Here is a 17,063-nt window from a genome sequence, read left to right as displayed (position 1 = left end):
AACGCACTGCCCCGCTCTGCTTCTCCACCCCCTCTGGCTTCCCACGAATCAGCTGTTTGTGCGGGAAGCCTCGGAGGGCTGAGAAGCAAGCAGCGGCTTCGCGTTCAGGCCCAGAGGTGGAGGCGGAGGCAAGCTGTGGCAGGGAGTGGTTCCCCTGCGCACCCCCTGGGTTACCTGCTGCAGCCCTCCTTGTGCCCCCCTGCCCCAGCTCACCTGCGCTCTGCCTCCTTGGGCCTGAGTGTGAAGCTGCCACTTGCTTCTCAGCCCTCCCAGGCTTCCTGAGCGAACAGCTGATTTGCGGGAAACTGGCCGGGGGACGGAGAAGCAGAGCGGGGAGGTGCGTTCAGGGGAGGAGGTGGAGTGGAGATGAGGTGAGCTGGGGCTGGGCGGGGAGCTGCTGGTGGGTGCTGTGCTCCCCCCAAATTTTCCCCCTGTGTGCTCCAGCCCCGGAGCACCCATGCAGTTGGCGCCTAAGGTGCCACTTTTGGTCGGTTGTTAAATTTAGAAGTCCTTGTCGGGGTAAAAGGGCTTCTAAATTTAACAACCAGCTCCAGCGAACCGGTGCAAACTGGCTCCAGCTCACCACTGGTTACAAGTGCTTTGAAGGATAGGATTAAAATTCAAAATTATTTGGACAAATTGAAGAAATGGTCTGAAGTAAATAGGATGAAATTCAATAAGGACAAATGCAAAGTACTCCACTTAGGAAGGAACAATCAGTTGCACACATACAAAATGAGGAATTACTGCCTAGGATGGAGTACTGTGGAAAGAGATCTAGGCATCATAGTCACAAGCTAAATATGAGTCAACAAGTATAACACTGTTGCAGAAAAAAGCAAACATCATTCTGGGATGTATTAGCAGTAATGTTGTAAGCAAGACACAAGAAATATTTTTTTTCCACTTTAGTCCATGCCGATTAGGCCTCAGCTAGAGTATTGTGTCCAGTGCTGGGTGCCACATTTCAGGAAAGATGTGGACAAATTGGAGAAAGTCCAGAGAAGAGCAACAAAAATGATTAAAGTTCTAGAAAACATGGCCTGTGAGGGAAGATTGAAAAAAAAAATGTTTTTTTTTTAGTCTGGAGAAGAGAAGACTGAGAGGGTATATAACAGTTTTCAAGTACATAAAAAGGCTGTTACAAAAGAGGAGGGAGAAAATTGTTCTCATGAACCTTTGAGGATAGGACAAGAAACAAGGGTCTTATATTGCAGCAATTGGACATTAGGAAAAACTTCCCAACTGTCTGGGTGGTTAAGCACTTGGAATAAATTGACTACAGAGTTTGTGGAGATTTTTTAAGAGTAGGTTAGACAAACACCTGTGAGGGATGGTCTAGGTAATACTTAGTCCTACCATGCATGCAGGGGACTGGACTAGATGATCTCTTGAGGTCCCTCCCAGTCCTCTGATTCTATGATTTATATAAAATGTGCAGATGCTGTACTACATGATCCATATGTAGTAGGATCTTGATACATTACATATGTAGAGCATTGCTGAGGACTGCTGATAGCTAAGCTATGCAAATTAATGATTTTACCCTTATGCTATTCCTCTCACACTCCTCCTTTCTATTTGTATCACTCATTTCTCATTTCTTGTCTTAAATTACACTACGAGTTCTTTGAGGGCAGAGGTAATGCATAGCACAATTGGGCCTAGATCCTCATCAGGGCCCCTGGGCATTATTGTAATCCAAGTAAATAATAATGAGTATAAAATAATAAGAGGAAAAACAACAAATACCAAAATGTGTTAATCTCTCTTGAGTTTGAGCCAGCAGGAGTCTCTCTTGCACTGCCCTTCACAGAAGCACATACAATGTTTCACAGTCCCCCCTCCCCCGCCCACACACACATTTCCAGATGATGAAGAATTCTGAGTTTTAATACTTTGTTATTGCAAAACTAATTACAACCATTGTAATATTGCTATCATGTATCTGTTTTCTTATTCAGCAGAAAACCTCGGAACTGAAACATAATGGATGCTTTTTGTCTCAGCATTTTAGGAAAGTTAATTTGGTGCAGGCTGCATTAGTCATAATTATACCTAGTGTTACACAGAAAATTTACAGCATAATTGAAACATTGACAAATCTAATGTAGTCATGCCTTTGTCCAGTGGAAGATTCACAGTGCATAAAGAATAAGTGTTAAGGTAATAATAAACAGATTACAAAACTTTTCAAAGTGCCATGTCCGTACAAGTATCAAGACAAGACTATTCATAGTTTAATGAGGAGAAAAGTAAAATAAAACAGTGGACATTAGCAAGTTCTGTTTCTCTTAAAATTAAATATAAGTGCAAAAATTGTAGAGATAATATGCAATAGTGAAATATTATAGAATAATTCTCTGCAGGGGTGAAACTGGAGAGAAAATTAATGTTACACAAATAAATAATCATCAACATTTTTTAGATATTATTTGTGTCCATCTTTCTGAAGAGTGTATCAAAAGGGCTACAAACTTATGCCAAAGTAGACTAGGTACATGTTGCTGTTGGACCTTCACTGGATTTTTAAAGACTGTTTTTCTGGTTCAGCCAAGTTCCCTGAGCATCCTGGGTCACTTGTGCTCCGAGGGGTCATGACTGAGGCATGGTTTTGGGGAGGAGAGCTCAATCAGTATTTTCAAAAGAATTTTTGGGTCATAAAAGAGGTGCTCCATGTGAATTAAATGTCCGACTAAGCCAGAAGGTGCAAGTTAAGGTATTCAAGCAGCAGATCACTCCTCATGGGCTGTCCTAAGAGTGTATATCAATCAATCAATCTTCAAACAAAATAGAATCGCTCCCACTAACAAATGACTAATTGTGAGTGAATAGGAGAAAGCAATTTTAATAAAAAGTTTTGGAGAGGCTGGGAAAAGGGATAAGAACCTGGCAAGGACACAAACACACATATTGATGTCTGGGAGGAGGGGATGTATTGGGGTTGAACACACAGGGTTAGAAAAACAGCTATGGGAAACTTCCATACAGCGTCCAGTTGTGCCTTTGTGTATATAATGAGACATGTCTGAGAAGGATGAGCCAGGCAAGAAGGCTCAGAATCAAACAGGGCTTGTCATGGTTTTAAGAGCAGCATCTCCAGATACACTACTCCCTGGATGCCTGAAATATACAAGGCAAAAGGGGTCTGACATTATGTTTACGTCTTTTAGAAGCTGCCGGTTTTCTGCTTCACATTTCTCTTTTGCAAAAAATGGGTACATTTATAAAAATCTATAAAAAGAGAAATAAGGACAATCTTGGGAATTACAGACCTGTCATCTTAACTTCAGTACCTGGGAACAATAATGGAGCAAATAATTAAGCAATCAGTTTGCAAACCCTTAGAAGATAATAAGGTGATAAATAACAGTCAGCAAGGGCGGTTTAGGTTGGACATTAGGAAAAACTTCCTAACTGCCAGGGTGGTTAAGCACTGCAATAAATTGCCTAGGGATGTTGTGGAATCTATCACTGGAGATTTTTAAGAGCAGGTCAGGGATGATCTAGATCAGTGGTTCTCAAAGCCGGTCCACCACTTGTTCAGGGAAAGCCCCTGGTGCACCGGATCGGTTTATTTACCTGCCGCATCCGCAAGTTCAGCCGATCGTGGCTCCCACTGGCCACGGTTTGCCGTTCCAGGCCAATGGGGGTTGTGGGAAGCGGCTTTGAGAACCACTGGTCTAGATAATATTTAGTCCTACCATGAGTGCAAGGGACTTTCTCCAAGGTACTTTCCAGTCCTATGAATCTATGATTCTATAGATTTAAAAGCATCCATAATATGTGACTCAGAGATCCCCGTAACACCTAGTAAAGGGGGCTCTCTCACACATCTGGAGCTCCTTGGGAGCTTGTTCTTTGTAGGATTGCCACAGAGGCCATAGGAGAGGAAAATCATAGGTGGGTGAGAGAGAATACAAGTATAACATGTTGGAATGGGGGCAGCACAGTAGCAGAGAATCACACCATCCATGAACACTCAGGGTCTCAAGTTTGCATTGCATGAGTGCTCATTTTGCTGCCTGAGTATTTGTTATTCTTGAGATGGAGAGAATTTTCCTAAAAGGAGCAATGTGCATGATCACCTCTGAACCACATCCCCTAACAGCTGTAGACTTAAACTGAAAGCAGCTTAAGAAGTGTTCCTCTCTTTAACGCTCGGATGCCCAACTCCCAATGGGGTCAAAACAGCAAATAAATCCGTTTTACCCTGTATAAAGTTTATAAAGGGTAAACTCATAAATTGTTCACCCTCTACAACACTGATAGAGAGATATGCACAGCTGTTTCTCTCTCTCCCTCCCACCCCTGCCGGTATTAATACATACTCTGGGTTAATTAATAAGTAAAAAGTGATTTTATTAAATATAGAAAGTACGATTTAAGTGGCTCCAAGTAGTAACAGACAGAACAAAGTGAATTACCAAGCAAAATAAAATAAAACACACAAGTCTAAGCCTAGTACAGTAATAAAACTGAATACAGATAAAATCTCACCCTCAGAGATGTTTCAATAAGTTTATTTCACAGACTAGACGCCTTCCTAGTCTGGGCACAATCCTTTCCCCGGTACAGCCCTTGTTCCAGCTCAGGTCACAGCTAGAGGATTTCTCATGAAGGCTGCCCCATTTGTTCTGCTCTACCTACTTATATATGTTTTGCATAGGGCAGGAATCCTTTGTCCCTCTGGGTTCCCACCCCTCTTCTCAATGGAAAAGCACCAAGTTAAAGATGGATTCCAGTTCAGGTGACATGATCACATGTCACTGTAAGACTTAATTACCCACTTGCCAGCACACACCTATACAAGAAGACTTACAAATAAAACTTACAAGTAAAACATCTACAGTCAATTGTCCTGGTTCATGGGAGCCATTAAGATTCCAAACCACCATTAATAGCCCACACTTTGCATAAATACAGTAGAACCTCAGAGTTGTGTTTCATATTTCTAGTTTCAGATACAAGAGTGACACATTTATACAAATAGGATGACCACACTCAGTAGATTATAAGCTTTGTAATGATACGTTACAAGAGACCTTTTGCATGAAGCATATTCCAGTTACATTATATTCACACTCATTAGCATATTTGTATAAAATCATATAGAGTGCAATGTCACAGGCCTCATCCAAACTGAACTTAACCTCTGAACTTTTAGGGATTCACCCATTATTACTTAAAACAAGAACTTCTGCAATGAGCAATAACTCTGTGTGTCTGACATTCATTAGAGACAGAACTACACTAGCTGCTTACATTTTTAATCATCCCATTATTATGGAGAGGGCTGCTGTATCTTCTGATAAACTGTCTTAATAAAATCACCAACCATATTCCTTTAAGTAACATCAATTTAAAAATGAGTAAAAAACAGGAGAAACTCAGCTTTGCTCCCAACATCACTAAGCCATGTAGAACGAGCATCAAGTTCAGTTATGTCTGCTTTCATGCAGATTGCAGTACTGAACTATGTGTTGAATTTGCCTACCCCCTTTGGGTAATCACTGTCATTTCATTGAACTTCTGACTTTACTCCAGGCATAGAGGTAATGAAAACCAATAACAGATGCATACAATATTAGACAACCTTATTGCAGTGCTGCCATCACATATCATTACTATCAGTTTGACCTTGTCAGCACACCGTGCAATATGTTCTTTGCTCTAGGTTTTATTACTGCTGGTCTCACTGTCTGCAAGAGCTACATGATCTAATTGATCTCAGCAACCCCCTCACCTATTCCCCGAATGAGTGTTCTGTACTTAGACATATTGCAATGATTTCTCCCAGTTTTTCATAACTTAAATCTGATTCAGACCCGTTATGTGCATTATCTTGCACTACAATGTATTTCATTTTTCAGATAAGATCGTGCACTTCTTGCGATTCACCTTCTTGTAATGTGAGATGTTTATTAGGGATGCATGCTTCAGACTGAGGGATTTAGTGTTGTTGACACATTTACACCATCAGTTATTTAAGAAATATAGGTAAAACTGCCATTAGATTAACATAATGCTCTTGGCATAAGTCTTAAAAATATGACTAGGGTCTTCGAGCCATGGTGTCCATAAGAGTTACTGAGTGCACAGAAGGAGAATACTTTCAATTATAATAAGAACTAAATAAAACACACAGAATAAATATTATAAATTGGGAATTAGAGGGCTATAATACATGTATTGTAGTGATAGGTGCATGAGAAACCATCTAGAAATAATCTTGTATTTCACATATCTGATATCACATCTAAGAATACAAGTCACAATTTTCAAATGTGGGTATCTAAAATTATACACTTAGATCCATATTTAGATACCTCAACGTAAGCATCCTAATTTTGAGAGGAGCATAGTGCCTGAAACTCCTACTGAAACTATTTGGAAACTATAGAGATCTGCGCTTCTGAAAATCAGTCTATGATTTTAGGTGATTTAATATGGATGTAGGCGTTTAACTCAAGGCACCTAATATTTTGGCCAATGAGATTTGGGCATTAGTTCAATAGCTGGTTGCCTGTTCCACATACTCCTACTCTCAAGTGCTTCTACTGTGGAAAAAAAGAACCTGTGATCACTGGAGCATGAGGCATGGCTCACGCCTGAAATAAACATAGAAAAGCAGGAGACATTATATGGAGCAATATCGGATGACAGCAGCGAAAGCTGGCAGAAGGGCAACAACAGTGTGGGAAATGGAGAGAGCATTAACACGGAGAGAGTAGAAATTGTGAGGGAAATTATTTCACTTGAGAGGAAAAGGGAGAGACCTGGAAACTGAAGAATATAGATTCAAACTTGGATTTATGTATTGTATAAAATAAAAATCAGTCAGATTTTAAATTCTCCACTATAATTCTGTCTCTGGATTTTGGTCACCACACAAATGACCCAGTTTTTGTTATTGTGGGTCACCATTGGAAGTGTTTTTGCTGCATAATTTACTATTGGCTGTTTATTAATACTATATACAATTCAGTCAGGGACTGTGTTAAAATCATAAACCATGGGACTGCAGCTCAAGTGCTTTTTCTAGTCACTAATAGCCTGTAACGAAGCAGGTCTGAAGAGCTTTAGGTTAGAAATAACAAAATGATGATTAAAAGTATCAGCAATTTCTACTTTCTGAGTGTTTTTAGAGAAGGAAATATTATAGCACAGGAATGGAGGAGAGATAGGACCATGACTCATCCCAGAAGAAGGAAAGGTTATTCACCTTGTGCAGTAACTAGACTTCTACCAGATTTGTGTCCCTGTAGGTACTCCATTGCAGGTGACTCCTGAGCAGTGTCCCCCTAAGGAAGTGTGAGATTCAGAACAGAGTCTAATACAGAATAGAGAACTGTGTTGCCCACAGCCGCATCTGATTTTTGCTGCAGGCATCAGGGTTTAATGATTAGAAAAGGTATGAACTGGGAACCAAGTTGCCACTCTACAGATGTCTGCAATTGGTACGTACTTAAGTAAAGCTATTGATGTAGATAGTGCTCTTGTAGAATATGCTATCACTCTCAAAGGGGAGTTCAACATGAGCTCTGTTGTAACAAATCTTAATACAACTGGAGGTCCACCAAATTCTTGTTTGTCTCTGTAATGGATACAAATAGTCTAGGAGATTTTCTAAATGGTTTTGTCCTGTCTAGATAGAAGACTATGCAGTCCTGACGTCTAGAGTATGGACTATGACTTCTTGAAGAGTCTGATGCAGTTCTGAGATGAAAACCAGGAGATGAATGGTTTGATAAATGTGAAATTCTGAGGACACTTTAGGTAAGAATCTTGGATTTTTAGTGATTTTTTCTCTCTAGAGAACACTGTAAATAGGGGAGTCTCTCATTAAAGCCCCCAACTCTCCTATACTTTGGGCAGAAGTGAACTCTACCAGAAAGGCTGTCTTCATAGATATATCTAATAATGAACACTTAGCTAGTGGTTTAAACTAGGGTTGTCAAGCAATTAAAAATATTTTTTATTAATAGCAAGAATAAAAAAACCCATCATGATTAATTGCACAATTAATTGCACCGTTAATAATAGAATAACATTTAAATACTGACTGTTTTCTACATTTTCAAATACATCAATTTCAATTACAACACAGAATACAAAGTTTACAGTGCTCAATTTATATTTATTTTTATGACAAATATTTGCACTGTAAAAAACAAAAGAAGTAATATTTTTCAATTCACCTAATACAAGTGCTGTAGTGCAATCTCTTTATCATGAAAGTTGAACTTACAAATGTAGAATTATGTACAAAAAATAAGTTCATTCAAAAATAAAACAATGTAAAATTGTAGAGCCCACAAGTCCACTCGGTCCTACTTCTTGTTCAGCCAATCACACAGACAAACAAGTTTGTTTACATTTGCAGGAGATAATGCTGCACACTTCTTGTTTACAATGTCACCTGAAAGTGAGAAAAGGCATTCTAATGGCACAGTTGTAACTGGTGTCGCAAGATTATTTACTTGCCAGATGTGCTAAAGATTCATATGTCCCTTCATGCTTCAACCACCATTCCAGGGGACATACATCCATGCCGATGATGGGTTCTGCTCTGTAACAATCCAAAGCACTGTGGACTAATGCATGTTCATTTTAATTATGTGAGTCAGATGCCACAAGCAGAAGGTTGATTTTCTTTTTTGGTGGTTTGGGTTCTGTAGTTTCTGCATTGGAATGTTGCTCTTTTAAGACTCCTGCAAGCATGCTCCACACCTCATCCCTCTCAGATTTTGGAAGGCACTTCAGATTTTTAAAGCTTGGGTCAAGTGCTGTAGCTATCTTTATAAATAGGACATTGGTACCTTCTTTGCATTTTGTGAAATTTGCAGTGAAAGAGTTCTTAAAATGAACAACATGTGCTGACTTATCTTCTGAGACTGCTATAACATGAAATATATGGCAGAATGCACACAAAATAGAGCAGGAACATGCAATTCTCCCCCCCAGGAGTTCAGTCACATATTTAATTAACACATTTTTTTAAATGAGCATCATCAGCATGGAAGCATGTTCTCTGGAATAGTGGCCAAAGCATGAAGGGGCATACAAAAGTTTAGCATATCTGGCATGTAAATACCTTGCAATGCCAGCTACAAAAGTGCCTTGCAAATGCCTATTCTCACTTTCTGGTGACATTGTAAATAAGAAGAGGGAAGTATTATGACCTGTAAATGTAAACAAACTTGTTTGTCTAAGCAATTGGCTGAACAAGAAGTAGGACTGAGTGGACTTGAAAGCTCTGAAGTTTTACAGTGTTTTGTTTTTGAGTGCAGTTATGTAACAAAAAAAATCTACATTTGTAAGCTTCACTTTCATGACAAAGAGATTGCATTATAGTATTTGTATGAGGTGAACTGAAAAACACTTTCTTTTATTTTATAGTGCAAATATTTGTAATAAAAATATATACTTTGATTTCAATTACAACAAGAATATATATGAAATGTAGAAAAACATAAAAAATATTTAATTCATTTCAATTGATATTCTATTGTTTAACAGTGAGATTAAAACTGCAATTAATCATGACTACTTTTTTAATCGTGATTAATTTTTTTGAGTTAGTTGCGTGAGTTAACTGTGATTATTAATTGACAACCCTAGTTCAAACGGATGCTTCATAAGACCATTAAGGACTAGGTTCAAGACCATGGGAGAGGTAGGGTCTCTGATTTATGGGGAGACATTTGACAAACCTTTCAGAAATCTTGCCATAGTAGGGTGAGCGAAGAGAGAAAACCTCCCTGTGGGGGTGTGAAAGGCTGTTATTGCCACTAAGTGAACACTAATAGAATTGATAAATAAACACATCTTCAATTTCAACAGATAATCCAGTACCTTTAGAAGAGGAGAGCGAGTTGGCAAAATCTGTTGTCTTACACCAAAGATGGTATCATTTCCACTTCTGAAGGTAAGTATTTCTTGTAGATGGTTTTCTAATATTTTAATGAAAGTTGTTGTACTTTTGAGGAACATGATCTATCCCTGAGAACCATTGAGGAACCATGCTTGGACCCTGAGAATCTGTAAGTTGGGATGAAGTTTTTGACCTGTATGTTGAGTCAGTAGTAAGAATCAGAGCTTAAATTCTCAAGGATGATTTCCTAGAGCCCCCTGCCCTCCTGCATTTGAGACTCCAGGCATTACCCTGGGGACCTTTTGTAAATATTCAGACTGATTTTATTCCAATGTCTAAATGTTGTAATTATGAGAGAATGTGTTAGTTTTCGTTGATGTATTTTCAAACTGGGTTGAGGCCTTCCCTTGCAGAAGGGCAGATGCCAAGATTGTTGTGAAACTTTTGCTTAAGGATTTTGACCACGATTTGGCATACCTGTGAGTATCAACAGTGATTGTGCAACTCATTTTACTGGACAGATTGTAAAAGAGTTATGTGCAGCTTTGCAGATCCAACCTCCACTGCCCCCACCACCCGCAGTTTGCCGGGACAGTGAAACGTCAAAATGGGATTTTGAAAAATAAACTAGCCAAGAGCTGTGCTGAGACTAACTTAAATTGGCCAGATGCCCTTCCATTAGCATTGATGAGCATAAGGGCCACTCCCAATCGAAAGACTGGACTCAGTCCTCATAAGATCCTGACAGGGCACCTGATGCGACTTCCAGCAGCGCCTCCACTGACCTTCGCCCAGATGGACATTCATTTTATGGATGACACAATGCTTAATTACTGTCAGGCACTAATGAAATGTGTTAGGTCTCTTTATACACAGATGAAAGAAGCACTACCCAAGGATCCTGAGCAACCCTGCCACTCGCTGGAACCAGGAGATTGGGTCTACATAAAGGTCCATCAACAAAAGACCACCCTGACCCCGTGCTGGAAGGGCCCTTACCAAGTCCTGTTAACACCGCTGTGAGGTGCCAAGGACTGACTGCCTGGACCCATGCTTCTCACTGAAAAAAGGCCCCTCCACCTCGGGATGACCCTCCGACTGATGATTGGTCTCTCTCTCCTTCTGGACAGCAGGAGAAAAGGACAAGGTGATTTGCTAGTAACCTCTCCCTTGTCCACTGACAGAACTACCATGCATTTGGATTTTGCTAGAAGAACCAAATCATTACAGGCTGATGTGCTAGTAACCTCTCCACTGCATAATGCTAAACCACGACTGTTTCAAGAGGGAAGAAGGAACACTGGCTCTGCTGAAGCCACCGAGGTCCAGGAATTCCTGATGATAAAGGACATTAAAAATTGGCCTTGGTGGAGGAAACGGAGTATCGTATATTGGCAGGGTGGGGACCGTTCTTGGGAATGTGGAGTTGAGTGGTGGCTTGGATTTTTTTTCCAGGGTCTGGGCTTTGTGCTTACGGACAAGTACCATCAGAATGTACTGCCTTCCCTAACTGGCTTCCCAATGACGAATACCAAAGATGCCTTGCTGCCACAAAGATTACCCCCACCATCCCCTCCACCTTTGCCACAACCCCTGTAATTTATCCAAATACAGACAATACTGAATATTCTAATGAAACCCAATGGACAATTATATCTTAGTGATTTACTGAAATTTTGTTCAGAAAATTTATTTTTTAAAGTTCAGAAATGTCATATGAGCGAACAATTGAGTGGAAAACAAATGAGTCTGTGGAAACAGAAATATATGATATCACTACAAATGAGCCCCAAGAATCGGAAATTGAGATTAATGGGTTCTATAGCGAGGTAGATATGATGGCCGTTCCTGGAGTTTGCAGTATGTTAGATGAAAGAGGCCCTTATTGTTATTTAGTCACCCAATTACTGAATAATCAAACGTAGACCCAAAGAGTCTGTTCTACCACTGGAAATTTTAGCTGCATTGAAATAATCCCAGTAACTAATAATTTAAGCTGCACCATATTGCAATATACCCCTTCTTATGCTATTAATGCCAATGCCTCTTGGAAATATATGAAAGTGTTTAGCTGACAGATTTGGTATGGTACTTCACCAAAGAGAGGTGTGTTAGGCTATCGATGGACTGTGATTAATACTACACTAGGGACTATAAAATTCACGCTGCCCTTATCCAGTTTTCAGGTCACCTCTACATATCCTAATTGCTCAAAAGGGGCTGCCATTCAGTTTGCACAGCAAAGGGCCTGGGTTTCTTCCAGAAAGAAGAGGGACTTGGCTGGACACCTATGGGATGGTGCCAATAGCTCAGCTGAAATTTGGAATATTTATAAAGGCCAACAACATGAAGAAAAAGTAGGACAGTTGGAAAAAGCCACAGGTCTTATTACTGGAGCACAGTTAACCCAGGTACAGGCTGCAGTTGGTGAATTATGTGTTATCTCCACCTTTAGTTCAATGACCCAGAAACTTCTGACAATGATGGTGCAAAATATCATGGCGGCTGGGAAGGCATTGCAGTGGGATATGGCATGTTCAGAAATTCAGGATTTCCTGAACGATCAGCTCATGGCCATTCAGATTGGCCTTGAGCATCAGGCTTGGCCCACTGCCCTTACAGATACTTCAGGAGCATCATCTGATCTGTGGGAATGGAGACATACTTGGAGATTTTCTGGGTGGAAGAGCAGACGTTCGCAGTGCTCATTCCAAGCATACGGACTGATTGGAGAGATGTGGGCTCCCACATACCAAATCCTGCCGGGTCCATGGGGAGGTCGCATGTGGGACTGGATAATTCACCAAGACATTTGGGAAATTAAACTACCTGGTATGCATAACCGATTTATAGTCAGTGCTCCTGGAATAACACCCAACATTTGGCTAGAGATAGGGAGTCAATGGACACTCTGGCCTTTAGAACCCCCATAGCTTCAGTGTGTATGAAAACTGAAGCCAGGGGAAGTTGTCACTGTTCATGACAATGTTTGTTGGGAAGGTATGGGACAAGAAACTACCCTGACAGGACACCTGCTTCCAAGCTGATGACAGTTGTGTGTACGTTAAGGCCACCACTTTGCAAGACATACATTTTAATCTCACCACTGCTGCAGGCAATCATATTATTTATTGGCCTGCAGATAGAATCCTACAATCAGCCCTTAGGTTTTAGACACCCTTTAATTGGACTGCCTTAGTACCTGACTGGTTCCAAAATTTGCCTTCACTCCTACCAAAGGTCCGTAAAATCTCTGAATTACAAGATGAAATTCATATGCTTCAAAATATATATCAAATTGAAAAGTATGCCTTTCATACAGCCTATAGAGTGTCTACTTTATGTACTAATTATGATGTATTGTGTTTTGTGATTAAGGCTATAGAACAACCCCATCACATTATTACAGTGGGAATGTTAATGCTTTTATTGTTGTTGTTCAGTTTAGGATTATGTTATTGTTGTTAAGGATGCAATAATAATAATAACACCTTCTATGTGCATACTAACCATGCATTGTCGTTGCATCCAATCAAAACCCATGAGGCTGAACCATTAGATCTAGAATCAGAAATGCAAAGTTTGATGAAAATGGAGGTTTAAGACTGATAGTTGTGCTGGAAACACAAGAGGGGGGAGCATGGAAGTGGAAAATGGGATAAAGGGAATTTGAATGCAGACATCTTAGTTTTCTTAGGAATACAGCAAGAGTCAGGCTAACTCTAACTCTAATAATGCGAGACTAATCCCTGGCCTACACTAGGAGTTGAGGTCGAATTTAACAGTGTTAAATCGATTTAACCCTGCACCCGTCCACATGACGAAGCCTTTTTTTTTTTAATTTAAAGGGCTCTTAAAATCGATTTCCTTACTTCACCCCTGACAAGGGAATTAGCGCTGAAATTGGCCTTACTGGATTGAATTTGGGGTACTGTGGACACAATTAGATGGTATTGGCCTCCAGGAACTATCCCAGAGTGCTCCATTGTGACAGCTCTGGACAGCATTCTCAACTCAGATGAATTGGCCAGGTAGACAGGAAAAGGCCCGCAAACTTTTGAATTTCAATTTCCTGTTTGGCCAGTGTGGCAAGCTGCAGGTGAGTGCAGAGGTGACTGTGATGGACTCCCAGAATCACAAAAGAGTTCCAGCATGGACCGAACGGGAGGTACAGGATCTGATCACTATATGGGGAGAGGAATCCGTGCTATCAGAACTCCCTTCCAGTTTTCGAAATGCCAAAACATTTGTCAAAGTCTCCCAGGGCATGAAGGACAGAGGCCATAACAGGGACCCAAAGCAGTGCCACGTGAAACTTAAGGAGCTGAGGCAAACCTACCAGAAAACCAGAGAGGCAAATGGCTGCTCCGGGTCAGAGCCCAAAACATGCTGCTTCTATGATGAGCTGCATGCCATTTTAGGCGGTTCAGCCACCACTACCCCAACTGTATTGTTTGACTCCTTCAATGGAGATGGAGGCAACACAGAAGCAGGTTTTGGGGACGAGGAAGATGATGATGATGAGGTTGTAGATAGCTCACAGCAAGCAAGCAGAGATACCAGTTTTCCTGACAGCCAGGAACTGTTTCTCACCCTGGACCTGGAGCCAGTACCCCATGAACCCACCCAAGGCTGCCTCCTGGACCCACCAAGCGGAGAAGGGACCTCTGGTGAGTGTACCTTTTTAAATAGTATACATGGTTTAAAGGCAAGCATGTTTAATGATTAATTTTCCCTGGCATTCGCTACTGGAAAGGTCTGTTAACATATCTGGGGATGGAGCGGAAATCCTCCAGGAACAACTCCATAAAGCTCTCCTGGATGTACTCCTAAAGCCTTTGCAAAAGGTTTCTGGAGACGGCAGCCTTATTCCGTCCACCATGGTAGGACACTTTACCACACCAGGCCAGTAGCACATATTCGGGAATCATTGCAGAACAAAGCATTGCAGTGTATGTGTCATAAATATAAAGGGAAGAGTAACCACCTCTCTGTATACAGAACTATAAAATCCCTCCTGGCCAGAGGCAAAACCTTTTCACCTGTAAAGGGTTAAGAAGCTAAGATAACCTCACTTGCACCTGACCAAAATGACCAATTAGGAGACAATTTACTTTGTCTAAAGCTGGGGCGGGGGGCGGGGATAACAAAGGCTCTGTCTGTCTGTGTGATGCTTTTGCCGGGACCAGAGCAGGAATGCTCTTTAGAACTTCTGTTAAGTTAGTAAGTAATCTAGCTAGAAATGCGTTAGATTTCCCTTTGTTAAATGGCTGGTAAAATAGGTTGTGCTGAATTGAATGTATATTCCTGTTTTTGTGTCTTTTTGTAACTTAAGGTTTTGCCTAAAGGGATTCTATGTTTTCAATCTGATTACCCTGTAAGGTATTTACCATCCTGATTTTACAGAGGTAATTCTTTAATTAAAATTCTCTTTTAAGAACCTGATTGCTTTTTCATTGTTCTTAATATCCAAGGGTTTGGGTCTGTGTTCACCTATGCAAATTGGTGAGGATTTTTATCAAGCCTTCCCCAGGAAAGGGGGTGTAGGGTTTGGGAGGATATTTTTTGGGGGAAGACGTCTCCAAGTGGGCTCTTTCCCTGTTCTTTGTTTAATATGCTTGGTGGTGGCAGCATAGGGTTCAAGGACAAGGCAAAGTTTGTACCTTGAGGAAGTTTTTAACCAGAGCTGGTAAGAATTAGCTTAGGGGGTCTTTCATGCAGGTCCTCACATCTGTACCCTAGAGTTCAGAGTGGGGAAGGAACCTTGACAGTCTGTTTGCTGGCGTTCAAACAACATCCGTTCTTTATCTCTCTGTATTATCCTCAGGAGTGGGATATCATTCATGGTCACCTGGTTGAAATAGGGTACTTTTCTTAAGGGCACATTCAGAGGTGGCTGGTCCTGCTGGGCTGTTTGTCTGTGGCTGAACAGAAATGTTCCCCGCCATTAGCCATGGGGAGTAGGGAGGGGTTAGGTGGTGGGGGGAAGCAAAATGTGACCTTGTAACAAAAACACATGCCCTATATATGTAATGTTAACAGCAAGGTTTACCATGAAAGAGTGTACCCATTGCTCTATACAATGTGTCTTTTTAAATACCACTGTCCCTTTTTTTCTCCATCAGCTCCATGTGTTTCAAGGATCACAGGATCTTCTCCTGCCCAGAGGCTAGCGAAGATTAGAAGGCAAAAAAAAAAAATGAACTCACGATGAAATGTTCTTTGAGCTCATGCTGTCCTCCCACAATGACAAAGTACAGACGAATGTGTGGAGGCAGACAATGTCAGAGTGCAGGAAAGCACAAAATGACCGGGAGGAGAAGTGGTGGGTTGAAGAGAGGGCTGAAGCTGAAAGGTGGCGGCAGCGTGATGAGAGAAGGCAGGATTCAATGCTGAGGCTGATGGAGGACCAAATTAATATGCCCCAGTGTATGGCTGAGCTGCAGGAAAGGCAGCAGGAGCCCAGACCACTGCTACAGCCCCTGTAAGCAACCGCCCTCCTCCCCATGTTCCATAGCCTCCTCACCCAGACACCCAAGAATGCGGTGTGGGGGGCCTTCGGGCACCCAGCCACTCTACCCCAAAGGACTGCCCAAGCAACAGAAGGCTGGCATTCAATAAGTTTTAAACTTTTAAAGTGCTGTGTGGACTTGTCCTTCCCTCCTCCACCACCCCTCCCAGGCTACCTTGGCAGTTATCCCCCTATTTGTGTGATGAATGAATAAAGAATGCATGAATGTGAAGCAACAATGACTTTATTGCCTCTGCAAAAAGTGATCGAAGGGAGAAGCGGAGGGTGGTTAGCTTACAGGGAAGTAGAGTGAACCAAGGTGGTGGTGGGTGGGTTCCATCAAGGAGAACGAAACAGAACTTTCACACCATAGCCTGGCTAGTCACGAAACTGGTTTTCAAAGCTTCTCTGATGCACACCACGCCCTCCTGTGCTCTTCTAATCACTCTGGTGTCTGGCTGCGTGTAACCAGTGGCCAGGCGATTTGCCTCAACCTCCCACCCTGCCATAAACATCTCCCCCTTGCCCTCACAGATATCGTGGAGCGCACAGCAAGCAGTAATAACAGTGGGAATATTGGTTTCGCTGAGGTTTAACCAAGTCAGTAAACTGCGCCAGCATGCTTTTAAACATCCAAAAAGCATTCTATCACCATTCTGCACTTGCTCAGCCTAT

At 41.4% G+C, this 17,063-nt stretch overlaps 1 protein-coding gene across 2 annotated transcripts in view; it reads left to right on the top strand.

Annotated features, from left to right (window-relative positions):
- The window catches only part of LOC311523606 (uncharacterized protein), a 173,015-nt gene extending 156,445 nt beyond the window's left edge, over positions 1-16,570 (top strand). Inside the window, exons 4-7 of one of the 2 annotated variants that reach the window (XM_084633779.1) lie at positions 7,653-7,779; positions 9,847-9,931; positions 13,962-14,547; positions 16,003-16,570. In XM_084633779.1, coding sequence (XP_084489905.1) covers positions 9,908-9,931; positions 13,962-14,547; positions 16,003-16,091 — 699 coding nt within the window. In that variant the 5' untranslated portion in view covers positions 7,653-7,779; positions 9,847-9,907 and the 3' untranslated portion in view covers positions 16,092-16,570. Of the gene's footprint in view, positions 1-7,652; positions 7,780-9,846; positions 9,932-13,794; positions 14,548-15,212; positions 15,286-16,002 lie in introns of those variants that run through there. The other variant, XR_014712389.1, reaches the window with a different exon arrangement.
- The last annotated feature ends 493 nt before the right edge of the window (positions 16,571-17,063 follow it).

The sequence above is a fragment of the Lepidochelys olivacea genome, assembly GCF_965140295.1.
Source record: "Lepidochelys olivacea isolate rLepOli2 genome assembly, chromosome: 1".
NCBI classification, from domain to species: Eukaryota; Metazoa; Chordata; order Testudines; family Cheloniidae; genus Lepidochelys; species Lepidochelys olivacea.
The sequence above is the reverse complement of the archived record's forward strand: the minus strand, read 5'-3'. Positions and strand labels throughout refer to the sequence as shown.